Raw genomic sequence first — 16183 nt, forward strand, 5'->3', positions numbered from 1 at the left:
ATATAAAAATGTATTCTCATTTTTGAGAAATTTGTTTGGCAGTTGAAAGTGTGTTAATGTGACGCTGCATTAAAGGAGAATACTTTTCATATTTTATAGATAATTATATACCCTGAATATAATATTAAATGTTTAAGGTCAGCCAAGGTGGTTTGTTGAACATTCTAGAGAAATGTACTCAGTCAGAATTGTTCACAGTGGTAGTGAATGGAACCAGGTGTCTGAAGCTTTCAACTTAGCCTCTATAAGCTATTTTATGAAATGTGGGGACACTACTGTATAAGTCTGAGTAAGTTTTATACCTAAACATATTTAAATGTCTGTGTAAAATGCATACTACATGGACAAAAGACATCTGCTCATCTTATTGTTTTTTTTCTAAAATCAAGGGAATTAAAACGAGTTTATCCTGCTGTTGTTGGAGTAACTGTCTCTACTGTCCAGGAAAGAAGACTTTCAACTAGATTTAGGAGGACCACTGCTGTGAGGATTTGATTGCATCCTGCGACAGGAGCATTAGTGAGGTCAGGATGTTGGATGATGACCACCCCATCCCATCCCAAAAATACTGGATAGAGCACCATCCATCATTCCAGAGAACACAGCTTTATACCCCTCTAGCCCACACCTGGCATGGTGCCAGTAGGTTTATATTTATCCTATACTATTGGCAATACTTCTCTAGAGGTACTAGACAAGCGGTGTGTGTGCATTTGCACGTGTCAGCAATTAGAAGGAGTGTCCACAAACATTTGGACATATGGTGTATATCCTATCATCATCATTACATAAAATCGCTGTCAACTGTTAACTGTCAGTGGAAGTCAATGTAAATTTTTTATTGGTCTGTTCATCAGGAAATTTAATGTAATCAACAACTGACGGATTCACATTAAGTGAGATTTGTGGAGGCTGACTGGTGCTCGTGGACAGTAAATAAAATGGCGTTATTCATATTGTAAATATTGCAACCCCTAGTTCCCATCAACACCACTGTAAAGAAATCCATTTTAGACATTTTTATATGATTTCTGTATAATTATGTACTTCACATGAAACCCACTCTGAATGACTGTTTACGACTCATTCCATTATACAGATACTGAGGAACTGGTGCAAGTCTCCAGAGTGAGCAGGTGCAGTAACACTGAATCAGTGTAGTGATACATTCCTGAGTTCCCTTCATGTTCTGCGAGCCTGCAGACATTTACATTAATGACTTGGCAAGACCCATAGCTGCTCCAGCTGCTTTAATCTTCATACAAATCCTTTAGAGGCAACACGGATTCACTGGCTTCCCAGTCTCAGCGTTCTCTTTTAACTTCACAGATGCTCTTCTCACAGCCTGAGTACTGATTTTACAGGTGAAGAAACTGTAAATTGGCATGTAGTGCAAGTTCCACAATATTGAGTATAACCTGTGACCCAAACACACACTCCACACACAAACATATATATATATATATATGTATATATATACCGTATATGTACATACACATACTTTGGTTTACTATATTTGTGAGGACTGCCATTGATTTTTGTATTGTTGTTGCAAAGTAATGCCAAGCCTACACCAAAACCCAACCATAACCATAATAAGCCTAAACCTAGCCCTAACCCCAATCAAACTAAGCCTAAACCTAACCTTAATATTAGCTATAACAATAATAAGCCTTAATCTAACCATAACTCCAACCATACTAAGCTTAAATCTAATCCTAACCCCACCTATAACCATTTAAAGACTAAACCTAACCCAAACCATTTTAAGATCAAAGTCAAATGTAATCCCAGCTATAACCATATTAAACCTAAACCTAACCCCTGCCATTAACATTCTAGGTCCAGCCCTACCCTTCACCCAATTAACCCTAATCTAAGCCCTGACTTAAACCTAACCTAACCTCAGTAACCTACATCTAAACCTAGTGCTAAACTTTTTCAAGCTCAACTGTTGAACAGTCTGTTGAGAAGTGAGGACCACTTGGGCTTTTTCCATGTTGTAATGTCAACTTAAGGACATCTGATTCTCACAGGAATAGTAGTACACACACACACACACACACACACACACACACACACACACACACGTCTGGTAAGATGTATTGAGAGGCATGGGTTTGGAGATTATGGGATTATTAGAGTGTTGTTTGAGTGGAAAAGTGAATAGAAACAAATGATGAGTATTTCATCTGATTAAGTGAGAACTTGGTTAGAAGATTTATTAGTAGGCCACTACTTGACAGACATTGGTTCTGATATCGACAGTGCAGTGATACAGAGACTGAAAGTTTCTGAAAGAAACAGTTTGAAAAAATGGAAAAGAAAACATTGTTCATTTTTTCCTCTCAATGGTCGTCTTTATAAAAAAAGGTTAGAAATGGAAACATACGTCTCTGTGGAAAACATATTCAATAGTGAAAGTACTGATGATAAACCTGTTCATGCAGTAATCAAATTAGGTATCACAGAGCAGCGGCCTAAGATGAGACATTTTAAGAGATTGGAGGGCAAGCTGAGGCAAACATCTCCCTGTTAGTCCACTCTCTCAGGATTGTCTTCATCTCTGGAAATAAAGTACACAACACACACGTGAGCAGTGCAGCAGTTTCAGACTGAAGATGGAAGATGGGTTCCACCGAGGAATTATTTATGAGTCACTTAGTTCAGTTCTCAGTACTCAGTACTAAATACACAGTATGTAGTAGCTGTGTTAAGGCACTACTGTCATCTGCATTAGGCATGTTCATGCTTTCCTTCTAGTCTGGTGCAAATGTGTTTGATGTGTTTGATGTAAACCTGTGTAATATCTGAACCTGGATTAGGGTTTAGATTAAACCTGTATGTAAACCTATATTATGTATAAACTGCATTGTATAGACATCTGCTCTGTCTAGTGTAAAAACCTGCACTGTATATAAACCTGTATTATGCGTAAACATGTAAAGTGTGTAAACATGTAAAGCGTGTAAACATGTATAGCATGTAAACACAGATTGTATATAAACCTGTGTTGTGTATAAAGCTATACTGTTTTTAAACCTGTATAGTGTGTAAACATGTATAATGTATAAACCCGGATTATATATAAACCTGTACTGTGTGTATACCTGTATTGTGTTTAAAACTGTATGTATAAACTTGGGTTAGGTATAAAACTAAGCTGTATATAAACCTGTACTGTCTTTAAACATGTTTAGTGTGTAAATCTGTATAGTGTATAAACAATATTGTATAGAAACCGATGTAGTGTGTAAACCTGTACTGTATATATGTTGTTTAAATATGTATTATATTAAAGCTGTATTATGTCTTGATCTGCACTATATTCTGGAACTGTAGCATTTCTCCACCTGTACTATGTCTAAATATTATGTCTGAACCTGTACTGTATCTGAAACTGTATTATTTGTGAATCTGCGTTATGTCTGAAGTTAAAACCTGGTTGTGGTTCTCAGAATAGTTGTATGTTACATTTTAGAACCACACACTGCAGAAACCTCCAAACTCAAAAACATTTAGTCTTGTAGCTGCTTGATGCTTACCTGACTGACGGCCTGATTAGTGGGATTAGTCAGCATGTTCTCTGGAGGCCTCGGAGCATCACACCTACCCAGGTACAGCTCTCCACTTGAGGAGAATTTACTGAGGTCCTCAGGTTTGTACATAAAGTCAGGCCTGTAAAATACAGATTTAATATTTTAGGTACAAAAGACATAAAAACGTAACTCCATCCATAACTATGTTTATGACTTCACACAATTATATTAGCTGTCCTTTTAAATGTAACTAGTCAATCAATATGTCTCATCATATTTACTATATCTTCCTCCATTTACTGATAGTGTTACTGCTACACACTAGGAAGTCCAGAGAACCGCAGGATACAAATACATGAGAATCAACACAGCAAAAAATTCACTGTAGACCAGTGATGATGGTAACCTTCTCATGTAGAGATTGGACAAGCAGCCGGTGAAGAAGCCCTGGCCCAATACAATGTTATCCGAGACAATGCTGGTTGTGCGTGAGACTGAGACCATTTCTCCGACATCATTTTCATCAACTCGAAACTCGACACTGCAACACAAGAGACATAATGCATTATGCATCCATTTATTGACCAGTGTCCACTGAAAACACAGGACAGGTAAGCAGTGATCAAGCTGTGGTTTTCCTGTGCTGACTGATGTCCTTAAAAGAAAATACCATTGAGCCTCATTCACCAATATCTACCTATGAATTTTCTGAAATTTCAGATCTTTTTTTTTACAACTGGCGATGTCGCAAAGCAGCTTTACAGGAATCCAGTAAGATGAAATATAAAGACTCCCAGAAAGCAAGCCAAAATTCCTAATAAAAAGTCTTTATCAGTGTTTTTAAATGCAGAATATTTATATTTTTATCCTCCTGTCTCTTCATTTTATTTCTTAAATGTGACCCGACAGTCATCAAAGCATTTCATGCTAGTTGTACCCTGCAGGACTATGTATGTGACCAACAAACTTGGATTTGGCTTGATCTGGTAATCATCCTGTAAACGATTATTTGCAGAACATCCTTAAAATGGTTCTACATAACACCAAAACAGGTTCTACTATTGTTACAAGTCAAATAACCCTTCTTCTGGCTCCGAGTGGCTCAGCAGGTTAATCCCTCTATGGCCTCTATGGCCCAGGGGTTGCAAGTTCGAATTCCGAACCATGTCGCTTTGCCTTCAGCAGCTGGAGTCAGAGAGAGCATAATTGGCCGTGTTCTCTCCGGGTGGGTAGATGGCGCTCTCTCCCCTCATCACTCTTAAAAGCGATGTTAGCTGGTGCAGAGGAGCCTGTGCCGACCTGGCGCCAACCTTCTGAGCGTTGGCTGACTTTGTAAGTTTAGACCCTCCTAATGTCGGGAGCATAGCTAAAGCTAGGGGGAGCTATGAACGGGTGGGTTAATTGACATTACCAAATTTGAAAAAAAGGGAAAAATTCAACAAATAAAATGAACAAAAAAAAAAAAAAAAAAAAAAAAAAGTGTTTTTTTTTAAGATTTGCTCAGTTTGAAAGTCATGTGAGGTTATTTCTGATGTGCTTTTCCTTTAAACTGTGCTAAAAATATAGGACAAGCATCAGAAAAGCATCAGAAAAAGTGCCACACTTACTTTTGACCCGTTTTGACAACAGTAAGATAATGCCATTCTCCATCTTGGTACTGTTTCTTAGATCTCCACACTCTGTTTTGGAAAGTCAGCATCACATAACCATTTTCCATAACCAGCACGAATTCACTGACCTGCAGCAGAAATCACAAGACAATGAGATGAAGTCATTACTTCTGATCATCAAGATAACAAGCAGACAGTAGTAGAGAGAAGGAGAACCCTGCAGTGTATGACTGCATTTCTCTATTATCATTCCTCTACATGCTTCTGTACATGTGTATCACAATGAGAGCTTGAAGAAGAAACTAACAGCCTGCTTGTTCTGCAGCAGGAGGCCGTCTTTCTCTGTGCTCCTGAAGCCGAGGGACAGCACCACATCTGTAGAGAGGTCGAAGCCTGCGGGCGGGGTCTCTAAAGAGCCGCCGACAAGGAACTCTGCCTCCCGAATAGTCTGCAAAGAAAAAACATCACAGTGAAAATCCAAATACAGAAACACGAAGATCTTAAAGAGCTTTACAACTTTAAGCACTTTATATTTGACGGGAACAGTTTTGGAGAGATCTACAGGGTCTTGCGAGTCTAATTTTCCCTTTATTTCTTTTATTTACTTTTCCCAATCAATTTATCCTATATCTGCTTAGATCTCCACAGAAAGACCATATAATAACATTAAAACATAATAAGCCTAAAACATCAAAACTATAACATAGAACCAGGTCTAAAAAATACCCAAAATACCCTAATTTAAATACCCAAAGCCTGATTTAGAGATATTAAATTATTTATTCATGATGCATTAAGCTTTATTCATTATGTCCTTTATTAGTACAGCATTGGATGTTTGTTATATGTAAATTCCCTACAATTGAATTATTAGTTGTAAAGATGTTCAAAAAACGCTTCGTTACCACCCTGTTTTTGAAATGAATGAGCATAAATTATTACCTAAATGGACAGTATTATTAGTGTGTAATTGGCAGCATTTTGATTCATGTGGGTTCTAGATAGTGACAGGTTTATTGGTTTATGTGAGTTAAAATAAAAGTTTAATAATCACTAATTAATGTCAATCGGCATCACAAAGCCAGTATATATATATATATAATATATCCATTATACTTTGGTAACATTTGGTAACTTTGGTAAAAATAAATAAATAAAATAATACTACAGGAGATTAGTTTGTCAGTGTTTGGTTCTTTATAGAGGTTTAAACTAACGTCTGCCCAGCTTGTGTGCTGTGTAAAGGACAGCTCAGATTATTTAGGCTATACTATCACTAATTAGAGACCAAACATCACTAAATACTTAGCGTAAAAGGGTGGTAACAAGAGGTTTATTATGCATTATTACAATGAATAATGCAACAATGAATAAAGCATAATACATAGTAATAAATCATTTAGAAATGTGTAATTTAGGCTATATTTAAAAACAACCTCCTAGTTTGTGTTTTTTGTAATTTTACCAAAATTGAATACCTTGAACTAATTTGTCGATACATTAAAAAAAAAAAACTTTATCGGATTCTTTTCTTTTTATTCATGACACAAAATGTTTACGATGGTACCAATAAATTTAGGGTTAGATTCACACCATATTGTATAGAACAACAGCTTATTGTTTCTTAAGTCTCATTAAAAATATTTAAAAATGTGTATTTCTTAATTACTGTGTATTCTCGGTGCTTCAGGATTCAATCCTTTATAGCAACTGTAGCCCATACACATACCCTACAACACCCTACTAACTAAATTCACACATCACTCACTAAGACCACCCCCCATCCTCACCTGCAGATCTGGGTTACAGCCTCGCCCGACACCCACTCGCTCAAGAATTGTGGGACTGCTGCCGATGGCGACCATGGACGATACACAGCCCTTCAGAGGCAGCACATTGATGTTGTCTCTATGAGGGGATTACAGTAAGCAGACATGTCGGTTACATAAAGCTAGAAAGGATTTTCCTTTTATTTTAGGGAAATATAGATGTTGAAAAAATGATCCACTGTTTCAAATAGATCTTAACACAAATCAAAGCTGCATCAAACATAGAAAACATGCAAAAAGAAAAAGGGAAAAATACACACCTCTCTCTTAAATCCTTGGGAATGCCTCCAACGTAATAGGAGCTAAAAGATTCAGCTGTATATGGAGCACGCAAGGCCTCCGAGGATTTCATACGAACCAATACACTTCGGTCAGAAGGGTTAAAAATGACCTTCAGCTCCCCTTGCTAAAGAAATGAAGAAACACAGATGATCAGATGATTGGAAACTTCAATGCCACCGAGCAAAACTAACTAAACCCATCATTTATCAGGCTATTTTATAAAACCATCAAGACTAAAAAATGATTTCAGCTATTAGGGACCTTCTCTTAAAATGTTCGTTAAGTGGCCTACTGAATATCTGATGACTCCTAAGCTACCCCATGATGATACCTGCATGAAAATGTACCATCTGCAGCATCATTATGTGCCATTAAGACAAATGTCAGCAGTAAAAGGGACAAAAAAGGGTGTGCAACACCATGTCTTACTAGATCTTGTTTGCGGGCACTTATTGCCGGCTCCAGGATCTTGCCGTTCACTCTGCTGCGTATCACCATGTAACCCCTCTCAATTGTAAGACAGTAGAAGGAGTTCTGCAAAGGAGTAAAAGAGAGGTGGACTGTTTGGTGAAATGAAGAGACAAATTCAAATCAAAGTGAATTCAAGGTAATGAACACATAGCTTTACAGACTGTCTCTATATCCGAATGCCGCAGTTTTTTAATCTAGCCTTTACTGACTGGCTTTTCTTACAATTCACATCTTTGGGGCTCTGAGTGGCTCGGTGGTCTAATGCACTACCATTATGGCCCTGGGGTTTGCGAGTTCAAATCCTGAGCCGTGATGCTTTGCCATCAGCAGCCGGAGTCTGAGAGAGCACAACTAACTGTGCTCTTACCCCTCATTGCTCTTAACCGACGTTGGTCGGCACAGGCATCTGTTAGCTAATGTGGTGGAGCTGGGGACCCAGCACTTTCTTCTGAGCATCTTGGTTGCCCAGGAATGCTGCATTTTCATTGTACTTGTACTGTCTGCCTGTCTATCTATCCATCTATGTATCTATGCTTCTTGGTTGAAAAGTGTAGTACAATGCAGTAGAATATCAGTCTGAACTTAAGAGTTCTGGATCTTTTGAAAGGCTATAATGATTCATTTATATTTTGTCAGCCAGGATCTCACAAATTTTCTGTCCCAGTAACTTCACATTTTTTCTTCAATTGTTTTTTTCAAATGAAGGCTGGCTTATCTGCCAACAGCCGACTGAAGGAACATTACATTGTATTGAAATCATGGTTGTGCCCAATACGATAAATGTGGTCTTCCATAATATGATGTGTTTAAAATGTCACATGAGCTTACCTCATTCGTCATGTACAGCAAAACAGCGTTTTCAGCTTGAGAATCCAACTTCTGGCTAATAACCAGTATTCTGTCGACGGGGATGGGCTCGAGCTGGACTTTAGCATAACCCGAGCCTTCATAGTAGTCATTTGTGGGTGGAACATATCTACACAGATAAACAACATTGAAATATTAAATAAATCAGTCATTCCATCATCTATATTTTGCTAGTTCAGACCATGCCCTCAGCTTATGATGATTTGGGAGGAGACTGTGAGAGAAGAGGGAGAACTTTAAGGACTTTGGGCTGGAGGTTGGGGTGGTTTCTGCTTTGTGGTAGGTAGCCAGTCCAACCTCTGATGGGTGGAGCCAGGAATGACAGATGACGGGTTAAGAGGGAGGTGATGGGGAGGTGGAGTGTTGCTCAGACTTGTCGTAGAACACGTGAACAACGTAAGGATGGACTTTCTTGGACATTCGATTAGGCAGGAGTGGCTCCAAGCATGGTTCCCCTCCCAAAAGCCCCTGATTTCATAACTCCACTACTTGTAATACGGTGAACCCAGTCAAAGACAAACGGTTCAGTGGTTTGAAAGAGTCAGACAGTCCCTAAACACAGACACATACCCCTCAGCCACAGTTCACATGTATAACTATGATGGTTGGTGTGATTATGATGGCAGTATTACCTTTTACACGGGCGCTGCAAGCTGATGTTCTCAGGTTTCAGGGTCTTAAAGTTGTACAGACTGATGAACTTCTCATTCAAGGTAGCAAACTCAATACAGCCCTTATATTTGGGGAACTGAAGTGGAGCTGGAGGCTGAAAGAGGGAAATAAAAGGCATTATGAAAATGATTATGGCAACATATTTAATAAGAATGTTCTTAGTGAGTCATCATTGGCACTTATGTATGGGAAAAACAGCATAAAAAAACTTACAGTGAAGCTATCCGGATAACCGCCTACATAAAAGACCACGTCTTTGGGATCGAGGTTCAGCAGGTTTTGAAGAGGCTCTCCTAAGTTGTTGAAGAGTTCTGGATCATGGGGATTAGTCGACGAGAAGACCTTTGTGAGTTTGACCTCAGCATCTTGGTAAATTCTAATGTGGGTGGAACAGAAGAACAACCACTTATTGAATATATCCTGAGACAAATTTACTGAGTTTTACAAGAAAACATTCCAATTTCAGAGCTGACAAATGTTTGTGGACACCCCTTCTAATGAAAGCAGCTACTTTAACTTGCACTGATTGCTGGGACACAGATGTGCAAAAGCCCACTCACACACAGACACAGGTTGTCTAGTCCCTCTAAAAAAGTACTGCCAATTAAAGAGGCCTCTAAAGCTCTGTGCCTAATGCCAGGCGTTGGCAAGAGGGGTATAAAGCCCCCCCCAGTACTGTTCCCTGGAATGCTGGTTGGTGCTCCAGCCAATAATTTTGAGATGAGTTGGGGAGTTGAGGATCATGAGGTTGGGTGGTAATTATTCAACATCCTTACTAAGTTACTAAGGCTCTTGTTGCTGAATGCAATGAAATCCTCACAGCTATGCTCCAAAATCTAGTAGCAAGCCTTCTTAGTGGCTCCATTCTAAAAAGAACCGATCCTTGTGGTGTAGTGTAGTGTAGTCCTCACCTGTGGACATCCACTCTGTCAAAGTAAGACGGCTCCTTGTTCGACAACGTGATGGAGTCTGTCCTCATCTCATAAACCTTTCCGTTCAGCTTGTAAATGAAATAGAGGATGTTGCTTCTCAGAGCCATGCCGATGTAGTCCTTTGTTGGCTGTGGGATAATGCAGTGACACAAATCACAATGTCTGGTTAATAGTAGGTCAGATCACATTACTTAACTTTCAATGGAGGTCAATGCAGATTTAATTCCAAGTCATTTTGGAGCATTTCTATTGGACCATTCATGATAAAATCTTCACACAATGTAAAAAAAACATCTGCCAGATTCACATAAAGGCAAAAAGAGGCAATACAGGATTAGTTGAAATACAGGGTTCATATTACAGGGTTGAAAATTCAATTTCTTGCCTAAATGTGACACAGATCTTCAGATTTTAGCCACCTCCATATATGGTCAGTCTAAGGAATTTTTTTAACATATTTTTATCATATTTCACTTCACTTTCAGCCTGTTTACACTAATAACAGTGTTTTTGATGATCGGGCCACGTTCAGATTTCACTCAAACTGCATTCAGAGACAAATCTCGTCCCCATTTAATACAAAATGTAAAAGGAATGAGATTTCTATGATCGTATTCCGTCAGACAAGCAGAAATACTGTTAAACATTACTGTCGACCTTTGCTTCTGTGGATCTCACTGGAGTGTGCTGAATTACTGGTAGAGCAGTATAACAGAGTTTGTTCCCATGCGGTTTAAACAGTCCTTTGCATCTCCTGCTAGAGCCATTATGGGCATGTGAGAACCATCTGTTGTTCCACTGTGTTGTAGAACCCACACGGTTCCTCTAAACTGTCCATGGTCTTCCAGAGCTGGACAACCACGGGGGGAAACTGTTGTTTACAGGAAGGAAAACTAAAACTGACTATGTGCTGAGTATATTTATGCAGGAAAGTAAATTCGGATCTCATCCGGGGGCGCATTTTAATAACAAGTGTGAACAGAATCCGGTCAGAGTAGATCCAGATACTAATCCAGATACAAAACGCATGTTAATGGCAGGTGGAAAAATCACTGTGGTCATCAACCAGATTCAGCATCTGCTTTACCTTGTTGATGAAGTGTGTTTAATAAGTGAAGTTGTTGTACCGTTATCAGCTATAGACTGTGTTGACCATGCAAATTCCCTAATAGGCAAAGTAACAGTGATGATGAGGACATTTCACAACACTCACATCTTTGTTTCCAAGATAGAGCACAAACAGATTGCCTCTGTCTATGGTGGCCTGGCGGCGTTTGCGGCGTTCGTCCCCACGGGAGGTGTAATTGGGTCTCTGAAGGAGGAGGCTCAGGGCTGTGTAGGCTCGCAAGTCATCCAGGTTCTTTGGGGGGTGCAGCTCCACGTAGCCATCACCGGTGAACTTCATGGGCACGACAATCTGCCAAAATTTCAGCAGAATTAGGGACAGCCGAGATAAGCAAATTTATTCTCAATAATTCCAAAATCAAATCTAACAGTAGTGAAATTTCATGATTTTTTCCAAAAAAGAGTCATTAACAAACAAATATGCAGCCCAGTCAACAGATGGTATTAAAGAGACTCATTAATTACATTAATTATCAGTTTCTTATGATTTGTGCAACTGTTTTAACGCAATGAAGCTGAAAAGATGAAGTGCAATGCCATACACCCTCAACCACTCAGCCTTTTAGCTTTGTGAAATGGCCTTACCCTGTTGGCAGCTGCTCTGGCTTGCTCAATCAAGTCCTTAATGCGGTTAATGTTGTTGGATATGTTGTTGTTGGGGTCAATTTGAGAACTCAGCCTCTCCACCTGTGCAATTTTATCCAGCAGGGAGGGGATGGAGGTGCTCAGGTTTTTCACTGTTGGGGGAAAACATGTGTTGTTGGAGGGGATGCTTGTTTACCTTCAGGTGTACTTTACAAATGCACAAATATGCAGCTTTCTTTAAGATCTATAAAGCTAAATAGAAATTTACCCATCTATCCCTCCACCTATTTACTTATCCATCAACCAATTCATCCATCCATCTATCTAACCCTACATCCAAAACACACCAACCCACCCATCCACCATTCTATTCATCCACATCCATTCAACCATTTATCCATCCACTCACTTACCAACCCACCCATTCATCCATCCAACCTTCCAACCACAAACCCACCCACCCAGCCCCCAACCAATACATCCAGCCATCCACAAAAACACCCACCCACTAACCAAACCAACCACCCACCCATCCACATACACACCATTTGTCCATTCACTCACTTACCAACCCACCCATTCATCCATTCACCTTCCTATTCATCCACTCACCCACTCATTCACCCATCCATCACTTCATTCATCCATCCAACCTTCCAACCACAAACCCACCCACCAATACATCCAGCCATGCACAAAAACACCCACCCACCCAGCCACCCACTAACCAAACCAACCACTCACCCATCCACATACACACCCAACCATCCATCCACCTATTCACTAATCACCCCACACAACCACCCAACTTTGTTTCAGTAACCTCTACCGTCACAGTAAAACAGGTTTAAATATAAACCAATACCAACCAGAGCTTGGTGCTCTCACCTGTCATGTCAACATCATTGAGCACACCGTCAATGTTAGAGCTGGATGGAGTGGTCTTTATCTTGGAGACCTCATCTTTGATGCCATTCAGCTTGTCCATGGTGTCATTAGCTGAGGCGTTAGCTGCTTCTGCTCTTTTCTTTGCTGCATCGATTATTCTACCAATGTCATCTGCACAGAAAGAGAGAGAATGAGAGAGAGAATCTCTGATAAACTAGCCCACACCTCTAATGAACAAATTCCGCTGACCATGTAGTTGACCTAGGTTATACAGGCTTTAGGTTTATGTTGACTGTAAATTTGTATGGTCTTTGTATGGTTCAGTTTCTTAGGATGTAGTTGGGCTATTGTATGCATGCAAATGTAGTAATAGCACTATGGACCTGCTTCCAGATACAGTCCTTTTATACAGTATGTCAGAGTGTGACTGTTTTCCTACCTCTCTGAATGCCACTCAAGTCAGTGTTTATAGAAGCCAGCTCTTTCTTCAACACATCCTTCTTCTTTTCTGCATCGTCTAATCGCTGCTTCTGGTTGTTCAGGTTATCCGTGGCCTCTGATACACAAATGACAAGCAGTCACATCAGACAGTGATCAACTATAGGACATCAAATGATTAGGATGCAACAATGCAATAAAATGCATTAGATAAGTTGCTTACACTGGAGATCTGGAGGTCTATTTATAGAGTGTTTACGTGGCTTTAATCACAGCGAGATTAGGTCTGCATATAGATAGCATTTCTGAAGGTGGTTTACTCACGTTTTAGGTCTTTTGCAGCATTCTTGGCATCTTTGAGGAGCCTGTTGCTTTCGTCCTTCAGATCTTGTGCTCTGTTGGTTACATCACCCTTAATGACGCCCTGCACATATAAAAACACCACAAAAAGCAGATGATTTAGGTCCAGATCAGGAAATGTGTGCACAGGTACACAGGTAAATCTTCTGTAAGATAAATTCCTTCAAGACTACACTCCTAAAAACACAGCTGCTTCATTTGGTTCTTTGAGCCACTCCATAGAAGAACCACTTTTGGTTCGACTCTTACTCGAGAAGCCTCGGACGTTCTTTAATTTGAAACTAAGAGGATGAACATCTTAAAATGATTCAAGGAATTTTCAAGAAAAGTTTCTTAAAAGAACCAATTTTACACTGTTAAAAGGACAAGATCTTTGAGGAACCGTTGGAGCTTCTTCAGTTTGAACCTGTGGAGGGTGCTTAACCTCTTAGGGTGCTTTAAGGAACCTAAGAAATCTTCTTCAAAATAAATCTATCCTTGAAGGTTTCTTAAAGCACCTTAGGAGGTTCCTCCATAGGTTTAAACTGAAGAACCCCAGAAAGTTCCTCAAGAATCTTGTCCTTTTAACAGGGAGTGGAACCAAAAGTGGTTCTTCTATAGAACAGTTTCAACAGTTTCAAATTGAGGAACTTCCAAACGTTCCTCAAGGATCTTGTCCTTTTTAATAGTGAAGTGAGATATGTTCTACTATGAGTTCCTCATAGTTGGATACAAATATAGCAGCCTAAAGATCCTCTAGGAACCTTAATTCAAACTAGATCTTTAAGGAAACAGATTTTAAAAATTCTTATAAAGCACGGTTCTTGCAATGACCTAGATGTTCTTTGAGTAACTACTCATTTTTCATGTGATGTTTGAGTGATGGTTCTAAGGTCTCTTTATCTCTATTACAAATATGCTTCCTAATGGACCCAGAAGTGGTTCTCCTTCTGCATATTCTAGGTTCTTCTAAGAACCATCATAAGCACTGATATTTTTAGAAGTGTAGAGTTGTCTTGGCTGCTGATTGACACAACCACTATAAGGCAAGTTTGGTTGGATGTCTTAATGATCCAGATCAACACACTGCTAAACCTGAAACCTTCCATCTTACATCGAAAGCTTTGTCAGCTGCCTCCTTGGCCTTCTTGGCCGCCTCTTCTGCAGCCTTCACTGCGTCTGTGATGTTCTTGTATGCCTCGATAGCAGCAAGGGCGTTCTGCACATCAGCAAGTCCGCTCGAGTTCTTCACCGCCCTGTGGAAAATGCATTTATCAGTCTGGCTCTTGTTTTGAAGGCATAAGTACAGAAAAAAGCCCCACAGTTTTCAATGAACACTGCCCTCCCCATCACTTTGATTGCTCTGTGTCTAGGCTTAACCCGTAGTTATTTTTGAACTGACAGGCTCTGACTTTATTCTGCACTGCTGACTTTTTCCTGTTTGTTAAAAAGTCAAAAACATGGCAAAATTTAAACGCTGTTTTATTTTTCTACAAAATAAGATCATTATAGCTTTATCAAATTATCATACAAAAGTTTCTCATTTCTACATTTCTACACAAATATTTTACTGATAACTGTAAAACTGTTAACATCCTCGTTGCAAACTTTTTATTTTTTATTTTTTTAGCATACAAAGCACAAGACTTGGCAGTGGCTACCAATGTATAACAGAGTGGAATGCCTTACTCCTGAAGGTCATTGGCCAGTTTGCTCAGCATGGCAGCATGATCTTCGGCTCTCTTCACCAGGCCCTCCTTCGCAGCCGCCTGCGAGATGCTGTTTACTCTTTTGGTGAGATCTGTCTTTGCTCCATCCAGCTGTGCTGCCAGCTGTTCGTATTCCTGTCAGGACAGAAAATGAGGATTTACTAAGTCCTGTCGACACAGCTGAAACAGTGGGGTAAAGTCCATAGAGCAGGATTTAACACTGAGCTAGTAAAGTCCAGAGTGAGGGGTTGTCCAGCAGCAATGTTTGAGTTATCTGACCAGCTAAGAAATCCTGCTTTGTGAAAAAGGTCCACGATTGTCTACCTTTTTGCTGTCGCTGAGCATTTTGAGCAGATCTTCCGTGGCGCTAAGCTGCCGCTTGGCTACGGTGATGTCCTTAGAAACGTTGTCTTTTTCTTGCTGCAGTTTCTTCATTTCTTCCTGTGAGAGAACAAAACACACACTTTTACTATAGTGCTATATTTTTTCTGTATACACACAACACACACAACCTGGACAAAAGTATTGGGACACCTTCTCATTCACTGTTTCTTCTACAATCAAGGTAATCAAGTAACTTTAACTAGATTCTGGAACACTGCTGTGAGGATTTGACTGCATTGAGCAAGAACTGCGATCAGGTTCTTGGATGATGATCACCACCCCACCCACCCCTCCCTCAACTCCCTAACTCATCTTAAAAGTATCGGATTAAGCACCAACCATCATTCCGGAGAACATAGTTCTTCCACTGCTCCACAGCTCAATGCTGGGGGGCTTTATACCCCTCTATCCCACGCCTGGCATTATGAGGCATGGTGCCAATAGGTTCAAGTTTATCTGCGCCAGAGAGTCCTATTCTATTGGCAGTACTTCTTTACAGGGACTAGACAAGCT

At 39.8% G+C, this 16183-nt stretch overlaps 1 protein-coding gene across 5 annotated transcripts in view; it reads right to left on the reverse strand.

Annotated features, from left to right (window-relative positions):
• Positions 1-16183, reverse strand: part of LOC140561969 (laminin subunit alpha-3) — a 142767-nt gene that overhangs the window by 9242 nt on the left and 117342 nt on the right. For 4 of the 5 annotated variants that reach the window (XM_072687276.1, XM_072687275.1, XM_072687274.1 and 1 more), the window contains exons 59-77: positions 15611-15727; positions 15267-15421; positions 14692-14833; positions 13563-13662; positions 13240-13356; positions 12801-12971; positions 11913-12064; positions 11416-11619; positions 10182-10330; positions 9484-9646; positions 9231-9364; positions 8560-8707; positions 7690-7794; positions 7239-7384; positions 6940-7057; positions 5457-5597; positions 5147-5277; positions 3946-4080; positions 3546-3678 (exon numbers count right to left, since the gene is read on the reverse strand). In XM_072687276.1, the coding sequence (XP_072543377.1) occupies positions 3546-3678; positions 3946-4080; positions 5147-5277; positions 5457-5597; positions 6940-7057; positions 7239-7384; positions 7690-7794; positions 8560-8707; positions 9231-9364; positions 9484-9646; positions 10182-10330; positions 11416-11619; positions 11913-12064; positions 12801-12971; positions 13240-13356; positions 13563-13662; positions 14692-14833; positions 15267-15421; positions 15611-15727 (2661 nt within the window). Of the gene's footprint in view, positions 1-2196; positions 2567-3545; positions 3679-3945; positions 4081-5146; positions 5278-5456; positions 5598-6939; positions 7058-7238; positions 7385-7689; positions 7795-8559; positions 8708-9230; positions 9365-9483; positions 9647-10181; positions 10331-11415; positions 11620-11912; positions 12065-12800; positions 12972-13239; positions 13357-13562; positions 13663-14691; positions 14834-15266; positions 15422-15610; positions 15728-16183 lie in introns of those variants that run through there. The other variant, XM_072687278.1, reaches the window with a different exon arrangement.

The sequence above is a fragment of the Salminus brasiliensis genome, chromosome 9, assembly GCF_030463535.1.
Source record: "Salminus brasiliensis chromosome 9, fSalBra1.hap2, whole genome shotgun sequence".
Classification (NCBI taxonomy): Eukaryota; Metazoa; Chordata; class Actinopteri; order Characiformes; family Bryconidae; genus Salminus; species Salminus brasiliensis.